This window comes from Penicillium paradoxum, assembly GCF_028828445.1.
Source record: "Penicillium paradoxum strain IBT 22861 chromosome Unknown utg000002l_segment0_segment0, whole genome shotgun sequence".
Lineage (NCBI taxonomy): Eukaryota > Fungi > Ascomycota > Eurotiomycetes > Eurotiales > Aspergillaceae > Penicillium > Penicillium paradoxum.
In genome coordinates, this window is record NW_026643180.1 from 3,352,104 (window position 1) to 3,375,000 (window position 22,897).

The 22,897-nt window shown below is 48.9% G+C and overlaps 7 protein-coding genes across 7 annotated transcripts, besides 2 other annotated features; 2 read left to right on the forward strand and 5 right to left on the reverse strand.

Annotated features, from left to right (window-relative positions):
- Positions 1–1,810: 1,810 nt before the first annotated feature.
- On the reverse strand, positions 1,811–4,447 carry N7457_001192 (uncharacterized protein; the record flags this gene model as incomplete). The annotated part of the gene is made up of 1 exon (XM_057172238.1): positions 1,811–4,447. The coding sequence occupies one exon, from the start codon at positions 4,445–4,447 to the stop codon at positions 1,811–1,813; it is 2,637 nt and encodes an 878-aa protein (XP_057036141.1).
- Positions 4,448–4,804: 357 nt separating this feature from the next.
- Positions 4,805–6,430, forward strand: N7457_001193 (putative RNA 3'-terminal phosphate cyclase; the record flags this gene model as incomplete). The annotated part of the gene is made up of 1 exon (XM_057172239.1): positions 4,805–6,430. One exon carries the CDS (start codon positions 4,805–4,807, stop codon positions 6,428–6,430), a length of 1,626 nt encoding a protein of 541 aa, XP_057036142.1.
- A 3,468-nt stretch (positions 6,431–9,898) lies between these two features.
- N7457_001194 (uncharacterized protein) lies at positions 9,899–10,190 on the reverse strand (the record flags this gene model as incomplete). The annotated part of the gene is made up of 2 exons (XM_057172240.1): positions 9,899–10,021; positions 10,113–10,190. 2 exons carry the CDS (start codon positions 10,188–10,190, stop codon positions 9,899–9,901), a joined length of 201 nt encoding a protein of 66 aa, XP_057036143.1.
- Positions 10,191–13,178: 2,988 nt separating this feature from the next.
- Positions 13,179–14,510, reverse strand: N7457_001195 (putative inositol 5-phosphatase; the record flags this gene model as incomplete). The annotated part of the gene is made up of 1 exon (XM_057172241.1): positions 13,179–14,510. One exon carries the CDS (start codon positions 14,508–14,510, stop codon positions 13,179–13,181), a length of 1,332 nt encoding a protein of 443 aa, XP_057036144.1.
- Positions 14,511–16,537: 2,027 nt separating this feature from the next.
- N7457_001196 (uncharacterized protein) lies at positions 16,538–16,777 on the reverse strand (the record flags this gene model as incomplete). Its single annotated transcript, XM_057172242.1, has 1 exon — positions 16,538–16,777. One exon carries the CDS (start codon positions 16,775–16,777, stop codon positions 16,538–16,540), a length of 240 nt encoding a protein of 79 aa, XP_057036145.1.
- Positions 16,778–17,239: 462 nt separating this feature from the next.
- Positions 17,240–19,303, reverse strand: N7457_001197 (putative pyruvate carboxylase; the record flags this gene model as incomplete). The annotated part of the gene is made up of 2 exons (XM_057172243.1): positions 17,240–19,196; positions 19,251–19,303. The coding sequence occupies 2 exons, from the start codon at positions 19,301–19,303 to the stop codon at positions 17,240–17,242; spliced, it is 2,010 nt and encodes a 669-aa protein (XP_057036146.1).
- A 301-nt stretch (positions 19,304–19,604) lies between these two features.
- On the forward strand, positions 19,605–21,492 carry N7457_001198 (uncharacterized protein; the record flags this gene model as incomplete). The annotated part of the gene is made up of 3 exons (XM_057172244.1): positions 19,605–20,291; positions 20,378–20,960; positions 21,014–21,492. The coding sequence occupies 3 exons, from the start codon at positions 19,605–19,607 to the stop codon at positions 21,490–21,492; spliced, it is 1,749 nt and encodes a 582-aa protein (XP_057036147.1).
- Positions 21,493–22,074: 582 nt separating this feature from the next.
- Positions 22,075–22,214: a sequence feature (Protein overlapping with rRNA (N7457_001199, KAJ5794600.1) was converted to a misc_feature.).
- Positions 22,215–22,458: 244 nt separating this feature from the next.
- Positions 22,459–22,618: a sequence feature (Protein overlapping with rRNA (N7457_001199, KAJ5794600.1) was converted to a misc_feature.).
- Positions 22,619–22,897: the final 279 nt, after the last annotated feature.

Consider the following 22,897-nt stretch of genomic DNA (forward strand, 5'->3'; position numbering starts at 1 on the left):
CCAATATACTCGAGTCGGCACAGGCAGCTGGAGCTGCAATAACAAGCCTACAAGCAGAAGAAGCATGTGGAGACTATTAACAGACTTCATAATTGTGGCTATCGGTTCGCATAGTATGTGCAAGGCTCAGTTCAATATAGTGAAAGCAGAACAAGGATGGTAGGCATGCACAGGCTTGCTTCCATGGTTAGTGGAATATCTCGGAAATTTATATTTACTAGAGATCTATGTTGGCTCCTGAGGTTGTCGGAGTCACTACCTGGGTACCGGAATACGTTATTCCCAGATGATTTGTTAGCCTATCCTGCCATGCACCTCGTCTGCGCAGGTGTATAGCGGCCAGGGGTCGGAAACTAATATTTGTGATATTGATGCCTGAATATGCCTCAAGATGCCTGAATCTTTGCCGGCAGAAAATATGAATACCTGAATTGCCATAACAGAGCCCTTGCATTCTTCAATTTTTTCCCCGTCGACACTATTGATGCCTTAGAAAATGGGCATTAAATGTGACGCTATTCGCACTCATACAAATCCTAGACCTCAACTCCCTTCTTCTGGGCGTCCACTGTGTAATCGTCACCCTCCCTTCCCCTTCACCACTCCCACATGCTTAACCGTTAGGGGGTAGCGGAATGAGTGAGATTAGGGTGATGCATGGTCGGGGGGTTTTGAAATTGTTAAGAATATGATCTAAGAGGCTTCAACGCCTAGAAGTGGGAGATTTTGGAGTTTTGTATGGTGGGAACAGCTTCAATATTGCCCGGGCTAGTGGTTCAGTACGGGAGTTCATTTACAATACACTGTATAGAGCGGTGTCAAAAGCGGTATAGAATCAGGCATCTCCAGGCATCTCCAGGCATCAAAATTTATTGTAACAAGTTTCCGACCCCTGGCCGCTATACACCTGCGCACCTCGTCCACTAAAATATCACATTGCATCGGACTTTGGGCCTGAATGACCCCTCCAGCGGGTGACATGGTTTCATAGCTAATTTTTCACTACATCAATTTTTCTCTATTCGAGTCCAACGAAAAATTCCTCCAAGTGTGTTTGTTTGGAATGAAACTGAGTTGGGCCTTTTTGTCGAACACCCCGATGGTGTAGGATATGAGTGGTAGACTCCCAGGCCGCCAATATATATCAACACTCGTAAAATCTTTTTTTCAACAAAACTTATCTTTTTCAATAAACTGGACATTCCTTTGTGATCATATATTATTTAGAAGTGAATATTGGAAACACACTATTGCGTTACCTGAACGACTCTTGGTCTTTGATCAAAATCCAGAATCTTGGGAGTATGCTTGGATGGCATTTTTCGTTTAACACTTGATTAGGTTATGTAGCCATCATCTGCTGCTACTTCCATCAACCAGCCAAGTGGCCGAGCAGTAACTCAGCCATCACATCTTCCTTGGTCTAGTGGTGATGATTTCCGCTTGTCATTAACACCGATAAGCGCGGGAGACCGGGGTTCGATTCCCCGAGGGAGAGATTTCTTTTTGCTAATTGATTTTTTTTGGGCATTCAAGTATCCGGAACGAATGAAATAAATCGGTATTGTTTTTCTTTTGCCTAGTAGCATGAAATAATAACAAATAACAATATTTGTTTCGTTGCCTTGCTATACCCATACCCGATAAACAAAACTCCCAACCTGGAACCGGAGCTCTAATATACATGCCCATGTTTTATCTGTGACAAATGAGTGAATGAATGGTCAGTAGCCCCGAAGAATAACACAGAAAAGAACAAAAAAAAGCTGAACAGTTGTCCAACACCAAAAAGAAGCAGTCAGCTCTCATGTCAAATAAAAGCCTCGGTGGGTGCACTGTTGTCGGTGGATGCTCCTCTCCGTCGTCGGCGGCTGTCCAAGAACAGATCCACCATGCGCTTGCTAGAGATGGTGGAATGGATGTCTTGAACTTGGTGATAGTTCTCCATCATGCCATTAAAATCATCTTGCTGCTTCGCGTTTTCGTTGTTCGCACAATTGTCTCGCTGGCTACGCATAGACCGGAACTGATTGGCCCTGCCATCCTGGGCGATTGGAGCACGCCGGGCTGAATAGCGCCGTTGCTGTTCTTGGGTCCATGAACTCTTTGTTCCCACTCTTTTGGGGGTGGGAGACTCTGGTGGCTGCATGTTTCCAGATCTCAGTCGAATTGGTGACAACTTTCGAGTGTGAGCAATGATAATGGACTTGGGTGAAGCGTTTTCACCGGAGTCAGTAGCGGGTTCCATAATCGATGAGTTAGAATACTTTTGTGCTGCATTCATTGGCTCAGTCCTATGTGGTCGCATAATCACCTGCATGTTGGAAGTTTGATTGAAAGGACGAGAGAAATTGTTTTGCGATGGAACCCTATTCTCCTCCGAGGCCCTGCGCTTGGTATCCTCTTCTTTCTCTGAAGCATTTAGTAGATTTGCTGTAGCTGGAGCGCACACAGTGATAGGAGCTTGTCGGGCTATATTGGTCAGGTACTCATCATCATCTTGGAATTGTGCGTCTTCTCGTATGTGTTCCCTCGTGGGACTCGCCTGCTCAATCCTTTCAATCTGTGAGCTCATCCATTCCTGCCAGTCCGCGCTGGGATTTGGACGAGCCATGGAAGATGGAACCAGAGCAGCACGTTTGGGTGAGGTATATATTCCTCGCTGTGGAGTGAAGATAATTGCAGTTCCTGGCTCATCTCGGAGGTCTATGTCGGGCTTACTAACTCTCGTGGGGCTATTGCCACTGGTGGTCCGGGAATAGATACTCGGAGAAACAACATCTCTATTGGGGTCCCGAAGATGAGCAATAACGACACTGCCGCTATCATCGTCTGAACCATCGCCCATGGCATACAGTGAGCGTGGCGACATTTTGTCCGAAATAACAGCCGGTTGCTGGTTCGCTGGTTGGGTCGGTGGACCTCGAGAAACCTGCATGGATCTGACTGAACGCGAGTGATATCTCTGTGGGCTTGACTGATCACCGCCACGCGCTGTTGTGAACGAACCGTGCGAGACTGAAGATTGCTCGCTTGGAACACGGCGAATAGTGCGTCTGCCACATTGAGAGTGAACTGAGTTCATTCGTTCTGGAATCACACGATGCTCTGGAACAGTACCGAAGACGAAATCCTCGCGGGAATCAGGCAGAGAAGTTTGGCCTATTTGCCTCATCAATGCAGTATACAAATCCTGACTATCGACAATTCCCATCCGACAAGGGCTTGGTTTCAGACTCGAAGGACCTTGAGTTTCAGTCTCACTCATCACAGGGGTTCGTGGCATATGTTGGTCTAGATCTCCATCTTCTCTGATCAAAGAAAGTGACTGACGATGTCCTAGCTTCCGGGTCGTCACTGTGTTTGCCATACTTGAATCTGCCCAACTGGTGACACGCGACTTGGACGAACAGAGACTATTACGGCTGGGAGACTCCGAAATTGCTCGGAAATAGTCGGAGGCGACGCCATCTTCAGTGGGCATATCTTCATGAGGGAGATATTCTTCCATGCTGTTCTTGTTTGGAGTTGAAATAACCTTCCGAGGAAAGTTTGAAACACTAGGCAGTGGAGGTTGTTGGACTGCAATCTTCGAGAAACCAAATACTCGCCTGAATCTGTTTTTGATGGAATTTGAAAAAGATCGAGATTTACGAGATGACCCAGGGTGATCCCCAGCAAGAAAAGAGGCATCAGCGGCACCTTCACTAGTGGCACGGAATGTCTTATGAAATGGTCTGTGATCCTTCTTGCGTCCGAGCAAGAAAGACGACCGGCGAGTTCGAATACCTGTTCCGTCAGGATCTTGAGCAAACTGGCTGCGAGCTAGCTGTATGGCTGCATCATGATTTTGAGCGTTTGGACCGGCTTGTGTTGGTTGATAGCCCCCGCGAAGAAACGACATTGACCGTCTCATAGTTCGTGGCATTTGGAATCCCGGACTGCGTTCAGGATCAAGAGGATCACCGCAAGGAAGGGTAGGAACACCATATGGGGTCTGTGCAGTTCGTTGTCTGGTAGTGAACATTGACTTGGCCTTGCGCAGTCGGCGATATGAAGAAGGCACTGAGCTGTCTCGTCCATCAAGGCCCCTGAGTTCTGTGATTGGCGGAAGCGCAGCAGGATCATTGAGGAAATGAGTTTGAGTCGATTCACTGGTTGTTTTTTTGGATTGACGAGGCATAGAAGCTTCTGAAAAGTCGCTGTGACAGACCGAGATACTGTCTCGAGTGCTTTGAAGGCTTGCTCCAGGACGTCTTCGGGGAACAGCAAAGCTTCCTGGGCCACCGAGTCGATCGTATGAGCTTCGCGACTCACGAGATGAGCTTTGAATGCAGCGCATTGCCCGAGATGCAGCGGCGGCTGCAGCGGCATGTTGCGTCGCAGCATCGGGCATCGCATTCTCTGGAGCTTGTCGCCGGGGCTTTCGTATTGAGCGAGTGGACATAGACCTTCTTAGGTTGTTTCGTGTATTGGATGCAGAGGAAAACATGTTTCAAAATCCTGCAGAGTATATTATACTTACAGCTGTATTGAAAGAAGAGGAAGATCGGAGATGCAAAGAGGGAAGATTGTGAGTTGCTGGAAGGAAGCCCCAGGAGCTCCAGGGCTACAACGGAAGGTGCCCAACAACTACATGGCCACTTCCACATCCGAGACTTAACTACAAACACCTTCATCTCGACGTCAAAGTGAGATCAATCTTGGAACATTGTTTGTCTTGACTCTGGTCAACAAAGTTAAGCCTTCGCTAAACCCCAAAGGCCCAGACCCTGACTAGCCTAAAACAGTGACTCACGCCAAGATGACACAGCCTCGATGTCTGACTCAAGACCAAGAAAAGCAAAGCGAAAGTAGAGAAAATGATTATAAGAATCCAGGTTCTCCGAAGCTGTATGATGATGGAAGCGCACAAAAGATCGAGGAAATTGACAATATCAGCGTTGAAGACAATCCGACCTGCCTGCCGGACATGGCGACCTCGCAATCTAGTCCATCAAAATCAAATCATGTTTACTTGAATGGCAGAACTCTAGAAGGAGGTGGACAGCTAGTTCGTATTGCCATCGGGCTATCTGCTCTGACTGGCCGTCCAGTTAGCATCGATCACGTTCGCGGGAACAGGCAGGGAAAGAAAGGGCTAAAGCGATCGCATACTGCGGCAGTGAAGCTACTGGCAGAGATCAGTGGCAGCAAAGTATCAGGAGTTGAGGTCGGCTCCCAGTTTCTGAACTTCTTTCCACAGTCAACAAGATCAAAGAGCGGATCGCTTCTTGACTTGTCACACGTCAACGTGAAATCCGAATACAATATCAATCTCACAACTGCTGGTTCTATCTTTCTTATTTTTCAAGCTCTCTATCCATACCTGCTTTACGTGGGATCACAGGCGGTTGGGGCTTCTGTGAAGGTGAACATCACCGGTGGGACAAACACGACTCATTCCCCATCATATGACTATGCATCGCAGGTTATGGTGCCAAACTTCGTCAAACTTGGGCTTCCTCCTTTGTCCATTATCCTTCACAAGCGAGGCTGGTCATCGGGGCCTCTTGAACTGGGGGCAGTCACCTTCTTCATCCATGCACTTGGATTCCGACAGAGCTTAGATGAAGAAATTCAAACCAAGGAACCAGCAGAGAAAGACCGGAGAGCTCGAGGCTTTTGTAGCTTTCCGCGCATTGATCTCATGAGCCACAAACGCGGGCAGATCACACATGTTGATATCACAGTGCTAGCACCCGACCAACCCACCCTCAATACTGACTCGGGCGAGGATACGGGAAGTACTGTTCGCCAATTCATCGAACACGTCACACAATGCACTCTGCGTCGTGCATTGAAAAAGCTAAATCCTTCTATCTTTGTCAAAGATCCCACTTCATCTGTACCGGAAGAGGGCCCTCTCAGTAAATCAGCAGAGGAAGATACGCCAGTTCCTATCAAAATTCACACATCCGAAGCCACACAGCATCGCTCCCATGTTTACATCCTGATTGTGGCGCATACTTCCGCGGGGTTCAGAATAGGCCACGACATGCTCGGGAGCTTGGGAGGCGATCGATCGTCCAAGCCAAAGCATAAAGGAAAGCAAAAGCAACAGCCAGCTCAGCGTGATTGTCAAAGGGATCTGATGTTCTCCCAAGCTGCAGCTCTAGTCGACCAATGTGTGGAAGGATTCATTGGGGAGATTTCAAATGATAGTCCGAATACCAATTCAGACAAATTACCTGGGGCCACGGGCAGGAGATCTTGTCTAGACGAACACATGAGGGATCAAATTGTTGTTTTTGAGGCACTTGGGAGGGTCTGTGATAGCGAAGGGCATGGCATGAAGCCAACCGAACCCGAAGCCTTGGAAGACGAACGAGATTGGACACTTCATACCAAGACCGCACAATGGGTATGCCAGCAGATGTTAGATGTATAAGCGGATGTATCTCGAGAGACCGGATGCCGAGATGAATCAACGAAATTGAAGATTTCTTTTTGCAAACCTAGGTAGGCATTGGCTTCTATTTCGAGCTCTGCATCATTCGGCATCCGCGGAACAAGCCACCCAAGAAGCTGTATAAAACATCAACCGAATCCCAACAAAAGTCCCAATATACATAACTCAAGCCTCCTAGCGGAAAAGCACTCTATCTATCGCAAAATAAACCTCCGCCAAGTGCCGGAGTCCACGTCCCAACGACTCTGCCGAGATTACAGGATCTACGCCCCAGCGCGGCTCTTCGACCCAAGACCCAACTCAGCTCAGCCCAGGGGACGTCCCAGCCGTTCCGCGCTTATCACCCGCCCCAATTCGCGCGTTCTAGACCATCGTCCATGTGACGGTGCCTTACAGCCGAGAACCGAAGGTCGATCCGATCGGGTACACAGTGCATACTACTCCACGGACACCGTGTCAGATCTATTAGGGTAGTAGAACTATAACGGCTTTCAGCTGCTTCTAGGCCAGCCCGTGTTCGGAGTATATAATTCTACAACAGAGATGTTCGAAATAGACAAGCTCAATGTGTGATTCTGCATGTGTGCCCTCCCCTTCATTCCCATTTTCTACTTTCCCAAAAGGGGGTTTCCCAAACCAATCTATTTTTTTCTTTTTTTTTTTGGATCGCGACTAGGATCGACCATCTGATTTGCTGCAGCTACTGCACAACATCTACTCGTTGCCATTGTGTCGGGATACAAGCGAGCAGTTAGTCTGACAGCGCACGGGGTTAATATAGCCAGTTAATCTCGAGTCATGTTCTGGACTTACCCCTTTCGCTCTACCCCATTAAGTCTCCGTCGGATATAGATCCCTCGTCTTCAGACCATGTACGACATACGTAGAGGGAAGCTTGAACCGTGACGAAATAACCTCTTAAAATAAGAAATGGCATTATTTACCGACTGAGCAGCCAAATGGGGGAAAACATCAAACGCCACCCGATAAAGCCGTTCCCACAGCCGATCACCGAACAGATCTCGACCAAAAGAAAACCCCCCTTTGAGAGCTCGGGTATCGTTCTCAAGAGCACATCCCGTGGAGATGGCCGTGCCGAGCGAGTTCCCCACAATTCTACGCTGAAACAGCGATCGCTACGGCTAGAGGCGAATTCCCCGAAACGGGAAAACCACAGACCCAAAAGGGAAGTCCAAAAAAAGGGGGCGAACGAAAAGAGAAAGCGCAGAGAAGGCCAGTAGAAGCGGCTAGAAGCGGATCTCAAAGCCCTTTGTTTCCACTCTTTGTTTTACATTCAGATTGCTTTAATGTCGATTCCGAGGTATCGGGGGGTTTAGCTCGTTTTCTTTTTTTTTCTGGTTTTTTTCTCCATTCCTCTTTTTGGGGGTCATTTGGCGGCCCCTGATCCCCTCTGTGGTTCTGTGGCCACCTCTGGGTTCCTTGTTGGTCTTTGCCCAGATGGTTTAGCTCACAATAATATAGACAATAGTTTCAGATGTGGACAAAACGGATCATGGGAAACTATGCGACTCTGACACAAGTGATCGACAAGGATTCGTCCTTTTGGTGGTTTTGATTTTCGATTTTTTTCCCACCTCTTCTCGATCGGGCATCTATGTACGGAGTACGGAGAACGGAGAACGGAGCACGGAGTAGTATACAACGTAGACAAACCCCCTTTTTTTCCGTCAGCACTCGGATAATACTTCGGGAGATGTGACAGTATTCAACGTTTCCACGATGTCGCGAAAACTATTGACTCCATTAATTCCCCGAAAGAAACCGGTCTTGGCCACAGTCTAGATCCCCCCTCGCACCACATGACCTTCAGAACCTGCGCCCAAAAAAAAGTCCCAAAAGGAAAACGCCGACAGTGAGTTTACCGGTTCGAATCCAATCCCGGCTCTGCAGGATATGTCCAGACAAGGGTGCCTGGACATAGCGCGAGCCACTACACCGTAGAAGGAAAGCAGAATAAGCAAAAAAACAAGATAGAAGAGAGTGATCGACGGCGCAGGTAGTACTAAGCCTGTCACAAAATGCTTTTATTGCCTAACCCGCGTGCAACAGGGCCTGGGCCTGGCCATGGTGAGCATACCACCGCGACATACGTACTTTGTAAGGCACACCGTCTGTTGAGGCTTGGGTGTGTGACCGGGGGGTATAGCTATCATGGTCGTTTGAGCCGGGTGCTGGGTGCTGGGTGCTGGGTATTGCTTGCTTGGCTAGGCACCAGGAATGTGGGCGCTATGCATGGGAATGGAGGGCCTGGTGGCTGAGAGGCTGCGCTTAGTTTCTTTTTAGGCATCGGGGTTGAGAAAGCTGGGATAGAGATAGTATCGTATCTCTAAACTTGGCCAGGGGTTCTTTCTCGTATCGTTTCCAAAGGTATTGCGGCTGGAAGGTGTCATGAAGAAGACTCAGCCGCGCCCCCGGGTGCCCCAACGGACCAGAAAGACACGGGGTTGGGGCCAAACGCTCACAGCCCTGCGGCAGTGTGGTAGTGCGGCTGAGGATTATTATGTGTCCAGAGCCCAAATGCAGTGCTGCATGAATGCAATGATCGGGTGAAGAACGGATTGGGTACTTGGCCGACAAGGCAGAAAGATTATTGGGTTCGGTTTTTAGATTGCTAATCAGAGAAAAACGGTATGGAATCAAGATCAAGGTCAAGTAATAATATCAATGCTAGCATTGTAAATAGGTATAGAGCACTAGGGATGGTCATATGATATGCGCAAAACAGACAAGGGGGGTATGGCATCACAGTTCACAAAGGATATGTCAACATCAAACAGAGAAAAACATCAAAATAGGGCATAAAATCAGAACCAAATTAATAACAATATCAAAACCAGGGCCAGAGCCAGAGCACACGTATGCGCAAGGAAAAAGAAGAGGGGGCGATCAACAATCAACCAAAGTTGAAAGAGCCCAATCCATCAGCGCCACTGCCCTCCAGTGGCAGATCCATGTTCCGTAGGTATCCATGCAAAAGCCAAAAAATGCGATCTATTCTCCATGCAAAACAGAAACCAAAAAAAGAAAAGTGATAGGGTGGTTTCTTTGTTCCAGAAACAACCCCAGAATGTGTGGATTAGGAAATGTTCGCGAAGTATCCATGCATGCCGAGTTTCGCAGTTTCCCGAAAGAAGGATCCGCGCAAAGGACTCGCACATCAGCCCGGCCAATGCGGAGAAGGTTGAACGAGATCAAAGAAATGCGGCAAATTGAGGGGGATGAACCCAACAAATCAAGGCAAGATGGCCGCCGAATATGACAAAGAAACTCCGGCGATGCATATGAGAGAGGCAAAGAAAGAACAAAGGAAGCGGCCGCAGATCATGCGAGGTGAGTCCCAGCCGGCAGGACGCAACCCAGTAAGGAAAACTGGGTTATTTTTCCGGACCGTCCGGGGAAGTATACGCTTTCAAAGGCACACACGCATTACAGCTGGGGCTCGGGTGCCTTGGATGAAGACTCGCCGAAGAGTTCTGAGGGCAGCATTCGCTTGTACTCGCGTGGTTGGGCGAACGGCGAAGCAAAAGATGGGCGACGCAAGTTCAAAGACTGCCATGGAGGTTAGTGATTTGTGATTTGTTTTTCTTCTCTCTGGATGTTGCTGTGTAGACCAGATCAAAGATATCGTAGAACCACTTACAACGCAGTCAGAGCATTTCGCTCCCTGTCTGTTGACACGGCCTCGGCATCCGCGGGGGTAATTTGCGCAAGAGTACATGTTGGTAGAGTGGTTGATGGACCAGGGGGAAGACGAATTTGGATCAAAACTTGGAATCGACAAGGGGAGCTGAGGCGTTTCTCAAAGGGTGACAGGAGAGAAGAGGAAATGCCAGACACCTTCAAGCTTAAATGTAACGGAGAATAAGGACCAAGGTCTAGAATGTGCAGTACAACACAATGACGTCGGAGGTTGAAGGTTGCGTTTTGGGGATAGAAATTCAGCCACAAAGTTGCTAGCGTTTGGAGGGAAGACCGGATTTGAAGAAAGGGAGGATCCAGGGAGAAGATGACAGGTTTATATCAGAGGCTCAAAAAGATGGCTTAGACATGTCAAACAGTCTAACAAATGCATCCAGGCAGTGAAAATAGGAGGATTAGAATTTTTAGGGTTCCATTATTATGGCCGTTTGCTGGGGTTGTTTTTTTATTATTATTATTATTATTTTCTCTTTATATTTTTATATTTTTCTGTTTTTCTGTTTTTATTTTGATTATTTGGGCTTATTATCTTTTATTATTTTCGCCCTCTTTTACGGAGTACAGTGTTTGATTATTTCCCTTTATTTTGTTTTCTTTTAATCTGTGACTTGGCCGAACCCTCCTGATTTTTCCCTGGGCGTTGCGTACCCTTGGCATTACTTTCCGGCTATCCCTTCCCCCCAAATACATATCTTCCATTTGGTACTTAGCCCTACCACAGGCCGAATGTTAGCAGCCGTATACCAATAAACACACTCTGATACATCGTACATGCTGCAGAGATCGGTCGATCTTCATCCCTTGGCCCGAAGATGCGGGTTTGTGATCGGCTCAAATGCTGGCCATCGATGCATGGGAAGGAGTGGGCCAATGAAGGCTCCGCTATAAGGTAGAAAGAAAACCTCCCGATGCATTGGATCGCGCAATGACTCGCAGTCTCAATATTGCAGGGCCAAGTGGAGCAGCTGACACGAAGGTCAGGTTTCGAAACATGGGCCTAAAGCAAACCGTTCCTCGGATTGAGTGCCAGTGTGGCCAGGCGTGCTAACCAACAAGTATACCGTATACTCCGTAGATTATGGGGCCCTATCACTTTACTTGACTTTTGGGATTTGGGATGGTTTGTTTGATTGCCTTTCACTACTGTTTCGAGTTGAGGCTCGATGTCCAGTATTCGGCTCCACCTTGGTATGTTCTGGAAAAGTCCCCACCGAACTCAGGGGATGATTTCCTCGAATTTCCGCTTCAGGCCTGTTTGCAAGTTCCTATGGAACATTCTGATCCTTCGGTGCTGTCCACTTTCTCCTGATCAGCCCTGTCAATGACACAGGTTGTTGTTTAGTGCTCTTTTTTTTCTTTCTCTTTTTCCTTGTTCGTTGTCTTTCGGGGTGGTTTTGTCGGAGTGCATTTCATACTCTATCCCCCTATTCTTCTACGGAGTACGGAGTACAACACATTCTCTCCAGATGATCCTTATCTCAGATATCCATGGATAATGGTACACACCAATGAGAGTCTACTGTTACTGTCCTTGAAACTTCACTAGAAACAATCCAATTCAATAGCCCTTGGACATAGCCCTGGATCTGTATGCCGTATGGTTTCTCCCTTTCATCCCCGGTGGAGCCGTCACTGAAATTTTCTTTTTCTTTATTCCCTCATTCTTTGTATCCCGCTTTGCGATCAAAGCAACATTCGGAGTACTCCGTGTGGCATGAAATATTATAAATCTCCCAGGGTAGCAGGCTCCGCGCTTACCGTGTCAGATCGCAGTACTCCGTACATCCCAGCAATCCGGCACTCCGGCTGTCTAGACCTCTCTATAGCCAAAGCTTGACAACATACACCGCCTCTTATGAAACCTGTTCCCCATGATCCCTTGGCCAATGGCTTCATAAGCACTGTCATACAGCGCGGTGAGAGGTAGACGTGTCCCTGGTGTGTTCGCAATTGAGAATCGTTAGAAAAAGAAATTAAGCTCTCTGCTGGTCACTTGACTGCCTCATGTGGCCTGTTCCATGCATCGCACGTTTGCTCATCGAAGAGATCTGGGATCGGTGATACAAAGTCTAGAATCTCATGCCCGGGCTCGGATCTAGCATTAGAAAAAAAAACAGAATAACAGAATAACACGCGTTTGCATTTGCTGGATGACTGCAGCCGGATGTCGCCTGTGAAAGAAGAGCCGTGGTTCAGGAACAGGACGTACAGACCGGGACCACGGAACGGACGTTCTAGAAACGATCGACCTCGGCATCTGGACCGTCGCAGCCAGAGACGGTGACACCAACTGACAGAGTGGAGAGTCCCAGTCGTGAAAAGCTTAGGACAGCAGTGACAGCAGTGACAGCAGATCAATGCAGACCTTCCCTGCAACCTACGGTCTCAGCCCAGTCATGGGAACGCAGATATGAGCGAATATCGGAGGTTCAGAAACTTGGAAAACCGGTGACCTCATACGCCTGTCCACGAGAATCAAGCCATGGCGCGTGTTTTCTTCCCCCCCGCCTCGACGCCATCTTTCTCACCTGCAGAATGTATCCCGACCGTTTCGGATCGGCCCCATTTATGTGACTTAGTCTAGGAGTAGTGCCTGGTTTAGGTTGCTGCTGAGGGTAATCGTTTACGGCCCGCATGGTCTGATATCGTAATATTGAGACTGCAGCCGGTGGTCGGGGAGTAAGACTGGGGTAATCTGATGGGGAACCATTTCCGAGGAAACGGGGATCCCGGGGAGAGCACCTCAGAACCCCCTCCCTCGGCTGTGCGTCACAGGACGAATTCGGAGGGCTGCTGACGATGGAATACGATTACTGACCTCGGAAACTCTGGGAAGGGAATCACCCGGGATGTTGGTTTCTCGTTCTCACGCAGTGCCAATTCAGGCGACTGGCAGCAATGCATCGGATTCTTCCGAAAATACCTACAAACTGGATAAAGAGAGACATAACAAGAAAGGGGGAAAAAAAGAGAGTTCTCGACAGGCGCCATTCACCACATCTGACCCTCAAACCTCTAACATAGAGCGAAGAATGAAACATGCCCCGAGGATACCCAGCAGCGAAGCCAACAGTAGCCCATTTCCTTCCCTGGTCAGCCCCAGATACGCGAGTGCACCAACCACAACCTCTTTCCGGCGCGCCATGTCTCGTTTAGATTTCCAACTCGGATCGATGGAGAACGGAGCCACCGCTCGGTGACCTGTCTCGGTGTTCGGAGATTCCGTGGGTCTCAGCGGGACGGACGCAACCAGCGCAACGGGGCGATGATCTGACTGTGCGAAAAGAGGCAGTGCGTCGTATCCAAGCGGTTTGACTTTCCCGGCTTCACCAACCCACGAGGGCGTATCAAGGTAGAGGATTCGATCGCACCAACTGGGCCAGCGGTGATTCGACCATTTCCATTCCTGGTTATCAGTGTCCAGCCCCAGGCGGACGGCTTCGCGCGCAGCATCCGAGTATTTATATGTAGGAGGGAAATTGATTGGCGCTTCGGACAGTCCGTGAAGGGTTTTGCCGTAGTTCATTTCGCGCACGAGCTGGTCGTTCTTCAGGAGGTGGGAATAATGTGATGGATCATCAAGGCCGACGTTGCGTCGAGGGAATTGTGCAATCTCCTCGGTCGTAGGTCCGATATTCGAGGTACGGTAGTTCAAATCTCCTGCGAGGAATAGGTATGCATTTGGCGCGAAGAGATCTCGCCGACTGCCTTCCGCGTGCGCCGATGCAGCATCGTCAAGAAGGCTGGCGGTTTCGTCCATGCTTGACCGCTCTGTTGGTACCGTGTCATCAGGGGTGAACACAAGGCGCTCGACAATGCTCTTCCAATCCAAGTTCCTCTGCTCATAAGAATCCTCCATAGGAGCGAGGTGGGCTGCGACGAAGGTGAGATCCACGGTTTTGGACGGGTGTCCCTCAACAACGTATCCCAGACGCGCTCCGACAGCTCCCTTGTTCCCCATTTCATGAACCCCGAAGCCGACGTGCGCTGTGTCTTTCCAGGCGATTTTGCCCAAGGTCTCGTCGCGTGCGAAGAGCATTAGGCCTGTCATGCCCGTGTTGTCGGTGAGGATGTCGACGTAGTGCTGGTCCCATCTTTGCACCGAGGCTTTCTGGACAGCACGGCGGAATGCATCGAAATATGGCAGGAGATAGGATCCTCCAAGGAAGGAGTAGGCAATCGGTGCGATTTCTTGTAGGGAGAGGAAAATCAGGTCGGGTGCGGAGCTCCCCGCACCCGACGCGGGGAGAGCGTCGAAGAAATGATCCGCGAAAGAGTCGACATCGATGAGGTTTCTTGCACAGTTGAAGGTCAGCGCATAGACACCGAGAGCGTCCATACTGGCTAATCTCTTCCAGTAGGCTAGAGGAAGAATTGAGATGGTTGGGGAAGTTGAGGACGTGACGTCACCTGTGACCGCTTGTTGTAAATCGCAAAACGTAAACACTCACCTTCATCCTTCGGCTTGTCTCTTTCCCTCCTCTGCTAAAGCAAACCACAACTCATTGCTCTGGATGGGAAAAAAAATACACCACGTTGGGGTCATTTGATCCGATCGACAAAAAGCAAAAAGAAATGTGCATCATCCGTGAATCGAACACGGGCCTCGTCGATGGCAACGACGAATTCTACCACTAGACCAATGATGCTGTGGGACCAGGCGAATCTGAATGCTGATTCGTTGGTGATATCTGGACCTCTTTATTGTGCTTTGTAAGGGGACGGGAATCTGTTCTTGTTGTGCTCACTCCTCCGCACTTGGTATGTACCTATTCACACACATTCGTCTGTCTAACCTAAAAAGACGGACCGGGAATCCTCTGGCACCTCTCTTATTTAGATCTTGCTACCTTCTTCTTGCTTAATAGAAATGAGCATGCCTCCAAGCGGTCTGATCCGATCGATGTCATATTGGAAGTCTGATCAGCCCACCCTGAGGCCTTGTCATGGCGCTCACTGCTGCCCATCTGAGCGCCCTGATTCGCTCACCAAGTCAACCAAATGATCACTCAATTCATCAACTTCAATTTGATGCCGTGAGCTCTCATACATGAGATTATGTGATCTGGAATACGATGTGTTTATTGAAGTCGCAAAGACGATAGAAAGCTTTGCTCGATTTGGCGAACGATTGAATTGATCAAGCAGTCTCGAGGTCTACTATCAGGATTAAAACCAAAAAACATTGGGGAATGCCTACTCTCGTTAGGAGTAGCGTTACCATGTGGAAAATGGAAAGGGATCTAGGTGGGTTTGCGGACAGGGAATACTAGGGCCGGGCAATTGTTTATATTAACCAGATTGCACGGGAGAGAGCCTCAATTGTGGGACGTAAGAGACCCTTTTTGGGGCTCGTTCTCTGGTGCCACATCTACGGAGTATGTGCACAGCTTGATTTCTGCCCTGGTTGATCTTTGCCGTATTCTCCCGTGGCGTCTAAGCGAGGTCCGAGATCATGTCAAATGCAGGGAAGTTGGGTGTGCCCAGCCCAAGAGCGGGAATTCTCAAACGGCCCCTGGGGCTACGTCCCAATCAGGGACCTAGATACGGAGTAGCTTCGACTCTTTCCCCACGAATATAGGAAGCACTGACATTCAGCGGGGGCTAGAGTAGCAGTTCCCGAACAAACGCAGTTATCGACGGATTGACAGCATATTTCTGCTCACACCAGATGCCTATATTTTACAGTAGTCTGCCTTTGCCAAGACTGATTTCGCGCCGATCCATGCCAAAGCCCATGCGGCCCCCAATATGGCTCCGAGCACAGATCCTGTCTCTCATCGCAAGCCTCCTGACTCTCAATAGCTTTCCCCCTTCTGTTTCTCTTGCTTCTGTTGACTTCAAAGCCCCATAGTTTTCCGAACTTGGCCACCACTCCCTCTGCACGGGGTTGTTTGTTCCTCCACTTTGGTTTATATATGTCGCATATATCGACTAGTCCTATATAAAATTTTGTTTATTCTGTTCCTTCCCCATCATGTCTAAGACTGACTATGATTCACCCTACGGATTCGCAGTCCGCAGAAATGACTCCTGCCTCCCAGACGAATGCAGCATTTCAACATGGCGCGATACTTCAACAGGGTATAAGTTCCTCCGATGCTGCCCGGGAAAGGAAGATTGTAGCACCAGTACAGGCTCGTGTTGTCCGCCTGATGGAATGGACTGTACAAACATACTCAACGAATCACCACATTGCGCCGACGAAACTTGGGGTCTTTTCGTAAACTCTGACGACGGCAACTTCTTCTGTTGCGAGGAGGGGAAAACGGGATTTCGTGGCCCTAGGGGGGTTGGCTGTGCGGGGCCAGACGATCCTCCGGTTTATGGTGGGAAGTGGATGACAAAATATTCACCCAGTAAGATTTAAATCTTTCCTGGTCTGAGCTCAGCTCTAATATAATTAGATGGGACCTCCACGTCGAGCAGCTCCGCAACATCAACCAGCTCCCTCACATCAACCAGCTCCCTCACGTCAGCCAGTTCCATCACATCAGCCAGTTCCTCGGCATCGGCCAGTTCCTCAACGTCGAGCGGCTCGTCTGGTTCAAATACTGGCGCTATTGCAGGTGGTGTAGTTGGTGGTGTTGCTGGGTTGGCAATCATCGCCGGCTTACTTTGGTATTTCATGCGTCGTCGCTCACAGAAACAACCACCTCAAGCGGAAACAAGCCTCATGAACACATCAATAACCCAACCTGGGTCTGTTCTATCATCGGGAGGACCGAGTGAGTTAGGGAGCTCGGTAGGAAAACCAAGCGAGTTGGATGGTCAAAATCATGTGTCCGAGCTACCTACAACCTACAAGCAGAATACTCCTGTTCACGAGTTACCGGAATCTTCGATCACCCGATGAGGGCCCTGATCTTAATATGTTTTGGCAGAGTGTTGGATTATGATTTGTGTAGGTGATACACTTCAGCTGACTCTGGTGGTTGGTAATGGTTGACACGAGAAGGAGTGTAATATAATTTTTGAAACAAGGAAAGAACTTTGAATCCAAATATGGCCTTGTTTGCATCTGACATACGTTGGTCCCAGTGATAATCCCCGTACATATGGGTAAGATCATAACTTGCCCCGTACTTCTACATTGCCATTGCTTGGCTCTAACTCAACTAATAGCATTCCTTCAGCAACATCCTCCTCTTCATCCTCCATCTCATAGACCCATCTGACCCTTCCACTCCGGGGGCTTCGCACTTCAAGCTCCATCTTCATTTGCTTGACAAAAGCCAGGACCTGGTTTTCAACGACATCTTCCCCATCTGACACCAGCATCTCTATCAGCTTGCCTGACAGGGGTAGAATGATATGCTGAGGATTCTTCGGATCACCTCGTCGATGTGTCGATGATACCAATGCTGACGCAGCAGTCGTTGTCGTTTCGAGTTGCATCCGGTAGGGGATCGCTGTTTGTGAGGTTGGAGTCGTGTATTCAATCTCAGCCGTGAGAGAAGTAGGGAACTCATTTCGTAACACACGGGACAAGCGCAAATGGTGTGCGACCCTATCTGATGGCGAGGTATTCTTTGAGAGAGGTTCTAGTGTGATCGACCATGCATCTCCTTTTCGGAATAAAAGGTTGGATGTGGGCAGGCCAACTTGGGAAATGGCTTGTTGTGAAGGACGGAGTGGACCCTCAAGTCCCCGAAGTCTCTTAGATATATTCTCTCCTTTCTGGAGTACTGCCTCGAGATTAAGTCCTAGCCACTGCGTATCGACTTTTCCGGCCATGAAATCAGGATGTGCCGCAATCCCGCGTAGAAGGCCGATGTTTGTCTTCACGCCGTCGATTCGAGAATCGGCTAACACCCGCTGAGCTTTCCTCACCGTTGCTTCCCAAGTGGGAGCGGTCACGATTATCTTAGCCAGCAGGTTATCAAAATTGGATCCCACAACCAGCGCGGGCCCAGAGACATTGACGTTGGTGTCTACCCGGATTCCATTACCACTAGGCAAGGAAAATCCAGTAACCTTGCCAATGCTTAGAGCAAACCCGTTGCTTGGATCCTCGGCACACAACCTAAGTTGGATTGAAAATGCATTTGGTGGAGGATGGTTTGCCTTGACCTCAGCACCGAGACCCAAATCCTGTAATGTGTGTCCCTGTGCCAGGAGAAGTTGTGTCTGCACCAGATCGATCCCACTGATGGATTCCGTAATAGTGTGCTCAACCTGAAGCCGCGGGTTGACCTCCAAGAAGTAGAATTCCCCACGCTCTTCACTGACCAAAAACTCGAACGTTCCCAGTGACCGATAGGAGATCTCACTTGCCATTCGAAGCGCAGATTCGATCACACGACCGATCAAAGTTCGATCGCGCATCAAGGCCGGGGCACATTCAACTACTTTCTGAAACCGCCGCTGAGCACTGCAATCTCTCTCCCACAGATGTCGTACTTGACCGGTCCCATCACCGATAATCTGAATCTCAACATGATGGAACCCATCCACAGCAGCCTTCTCAACAAACACAGATCGAGAAGGCGACTCGCCAATCGCTCGCTGAATACTATTCTCCAATTCATTCTCTCCGCGAACGAGCCGAATACCCCGACCACCTCCACCATCAACAGCTTTAATCATGACCGGAAACCCAAACCTTCTCGCAAATGCACATGCGACATCCACATCGCCGGTGGGCTGGTCCATGGCTTGCAAAACGGGAACACCGCATTGTTGCGCTAGTTTCTTTGCTTGTAGCTTATCACCCGTTCGGGCGAGGTTCTCCCATCCAGGCCCTATGACGATGGCGCCGGCCTCGTGCCACATGCGATGCGCGAATTCGGCGCTCTCGCTGAGGAATCCATATCCGGGATGCACAGCGTCAATGGAGTTTTTCTGCACTAAGTCTACCAGGAGAGAAATGTCAAGATATGATGATGCCGAGGGGATCTGAACTGCACGTTGTGGCCGTCCTAGATCGCAATGTGACCGGTCGTCGGATGTGTAGAGAGCGAATGTCTCGATTGCCGCGGGTAGTTCTCGTGCTGCATGGAGAATGCGAACAGCGATTTCTCCTCTATAGCATACTAGTTCAGTACGTTATTATATCAATTATTATAGAAGGCCATACCTGTTGGCGACCAACAATCGCTTGATGGGCCGTGGGTGCGGGGACGAGGACATCGAGGGGAAATCCGGGGTTATCAGAGTATGCAATTATACCTTAACAAGTCCTTGCAGGTTCGCAAAAGGAAGAGGATAATGACTTCTGCCTTTCGAATAAGAAGAGTTAGAATGAAGCACCATATTTCAATCACTATTTGACAAGATATCCTTCTACATCCCCACATGGAAGTGACCTCGGCTCTGGTACTTTTTACCTCGGAGGCCAGTCACCCCCTCAGTGGACTCCATATTAAACAATCTCCAATTCTACAATGACGCAGAGTATAGTCAACAGGAAGTAAATGTCAATTGATACAAGATGACGAAAGAAAACGATAATCCATCAATCAGAACAGGCAAAGACCAAGCCACCGACCGCCTACACCAGGTCTCCTCCCATATATCGCCACCAGATCAAACAAAAAAGCCGAAATCAAAATCAAAGTCTACAGAAAATCGCCTCCCAGCAGACCACTCCGATGTGCTAGATCAAATAGCCTCTCTCCGCACAATAGCCGCAAAGCCAGACCCAAACCACAGAGGCTACGTGCGACAAAAGCAAGCCGGCAAATTATGGGTGCGCGAGCGCATCGAACAACTCCTCGATCCCGACAGTTTCCAAGAAATCGGATCCGTTTCGGGAACGGTATCATGGAAAAAGACCGCGCCAATGCGCGAGAAACCTGTCTCCTTCGTGCCTAGCAATAACGTCCAGGGCGCGGGACTGCTTCGCGGCAGGAAAGTTCTGCTTACGGCAGATGATTTCAGTATTCGGTCTGGCCATGCTGACGGTGCGAGTGTTGGAAAGACGCTTTATGTTGAGAAGCTTGCGATTGCGCTGCGGGTGCCGGTTGTGAAGCTTGTTGATGGGAGTTCGGGGGGTGGGAGTGTCACCACGATTCGAAAAGAGGGTTGGAGCTATCTGCCTCATGTTGTATCTTTTCCGCATGTGATTAAGCAGTTGAACATGGGCATTCCGAATTTGGGAGCTGTTGTTGGGCCTGCGGTGAGTTTGTGCAAATTTTATTTTCTTACGTTATTTCTATCGCAAAGTTGCTATGATGAGATGATGTATACTGACGAATATTGCAGATTGGACTTGGTGCCGCGAGAGTGGTATCTTGCCACTTCTCCGTTATGGCAGCTGATATTGGAGCTCTGTTCAATGCAGGCCCGAAAGTTGTTGAAGGCGCAACATTTGAAGAAGGCCTTGACTTCCAGGACTTGGGTGGGCCTATGGTGCATTGCATGAATGGCACGATTGATAACCTCGCGGCCAATGAAGCGGAGTGCTACGAGCAACTGCGAACAGTTTTGAGTTATCTTCCCAACTGTGGAACTGAGGCACCGCCGACGATTCCCTGCACGGACTCAGAGGAGCGTGAGGATATTGCATTGCGGAGTATCATTCCTCGACGACAGGCTCGTATGTACAATGCCCGTACAATTATTCTCTCTGTCGTGGATCAGGACTCTTGGTTTGAGATCGGAGCGCTATGGGGCCGCACGGCGATTGGAGGACTTGCACGACTGGGAGGCCGCCCTGTAGGAATCATCTCGCTCAATTGCGAAGTAAATGGTGGTGCGTTGGACGCGGCAGGCAGTCAAAAGTTGACGCGACTGCTCAAGCTGTGTGATGTGATGAACCTGCCGATTTTGCAGTTTTTGGACGTTCGTACGTGAATATATTCCCGGAAGATCTAGAATGAGCTAACAGGTTGTTTCAAGCTGGTTATGCTATTGGCACTGTTGCTGAGCGCACAGCGACAATGCGCTGGGGTGTTGAGCTCGCCAAGGCCTACTTCAGTACCACTACTCCTGTGTTCAATGTGGTCACGCGACGTGTGTTTGGCGTGGCTGGGGGTGTTATGTTGGGTTGTCGTGATCCGGTTATGCAGGTTGCTTGGCCATCTGGACAATGGGGCTCATTGCCACTGGATGGTGGGATTGAGGTGGCGCATCGGCATGAGCTGCGTGAGGCTGAGAAGGTTGGGAAAAAGGAGGAACGATATAAAGAGCTGGAAGAAGAGTATCTACGGTTGATGAATCCGGTGCGCACGGCGAACGCGTTCGGGATTGAGGAGATTATTGATCCGAAGGATACACGGAAGGTTTGTTGCGCATGGGCATCGCATGTCTATGATGTTCTGCTTAAGGAGAGATTGGCAGAAAGAGTCTGTGGGAAGCTTCAACCTTCTTTTGCCTGATTGAAACATGCGATTGAAAGCCTGGATGACTCCGAATTATTGAAATTAAACTCACCTAATTGTAGGAATATTGAGAGATATACTCCTATGTGGGAAAGGAGAGATGCCAAATGACTGTAAAAGGGGACAAGGAATACCGTGAGACATAAGGATCCTGCAAATCAAACTTTAGGCAAAAAACGCATTATCTCATAGCTCTATATACCCTGACTTATGTGGAACTGCGTGCACGATTTGAGCATCTCAAAAATATCAATTCCCACTATCAATGTCTAGCGTTACCTTATTGAGAATTCGATGTCTATCAACAGCTTCGGGAAAGAACTAACGTTTTTTAGGAGCCATGTACTCTGATTTCTGCCATTCAATAAATCTCATAAGCTATTATCGGAACTGACAAGAGCTTACATGTGAGATTGCCTTCTAGCATTGTTTTGGATCGTAACATCTCGGTAGAGTTAGGTATAATTCTGATCTTACGTGGTTGTGGTAGCAACCGTTTACTATATCACCACTCGCCCAATTAGTTTCATCCTCCGGTTCAGAGCTCTTCTAGGACCAAAGCGCCCTCGTATCTCACATATGAGGCAAAAATTTAGGAAAAAAAAAACATACAACAGTGAGGATTCGCTGGTGGTCACCCACCCAACTACTAACTCACCGGCGTGTGGCTTGAGTACGGCTGAGCGGACGGGAAGCCCTATTTTCCACACCCTATGGTCGTATGTATTAAACGTTACATTAGCTGGGATTATATTGTAAAATTATAGAAGAGGTTATAGGTTACAAATCCCAAGGTTAGGGTGAAAATTATCCGGAAACCGTATCACAGCCCTAACCACCTACTAGGGCTACGATTGGCCACCTAATCCGGCTAAATTGACTGACTACGCCGTAGGTTTTTACACATACATACGTCCTTTCATAACATATTCGAGATGGGAAAAAAACAAAAACATACAACAGTGAGGATTCGCTGGTGGTCACCCACCCAACTACTAACTCACCGGCGTGTGGCTTAAGTACGGCTGAGCGGACGGGAAGCCCTGTTTTCCACACCCTATGGTCGTATGTGCTTGATGTTGCGCTACATAACATTAAGATCATGGGTGTGCAGCGTAGATAAAAGGATAACAAAATACGAAAAGCAAAAATGTATCACAGAAAGAAAAGCTCCAACGGTTAGGATTCACAGGTGGTCACCCATCTGATGACTCACCCGGGCGTAGAGTGCCCAGGTGGGTGTCGCCAAGATAAGCTTAGGGTTAAAGCCGCTTTAGGTAGCACGCCCTGGGGTGGAAAGGCCGAGTACGCCATATATTGGGGCTCGTCATGGGTGGTGATCGGTTCAAGACAGGGGGCAAGGATAGAGTTAGACTTCTTCCTCTGTCCATAGCTTATATTC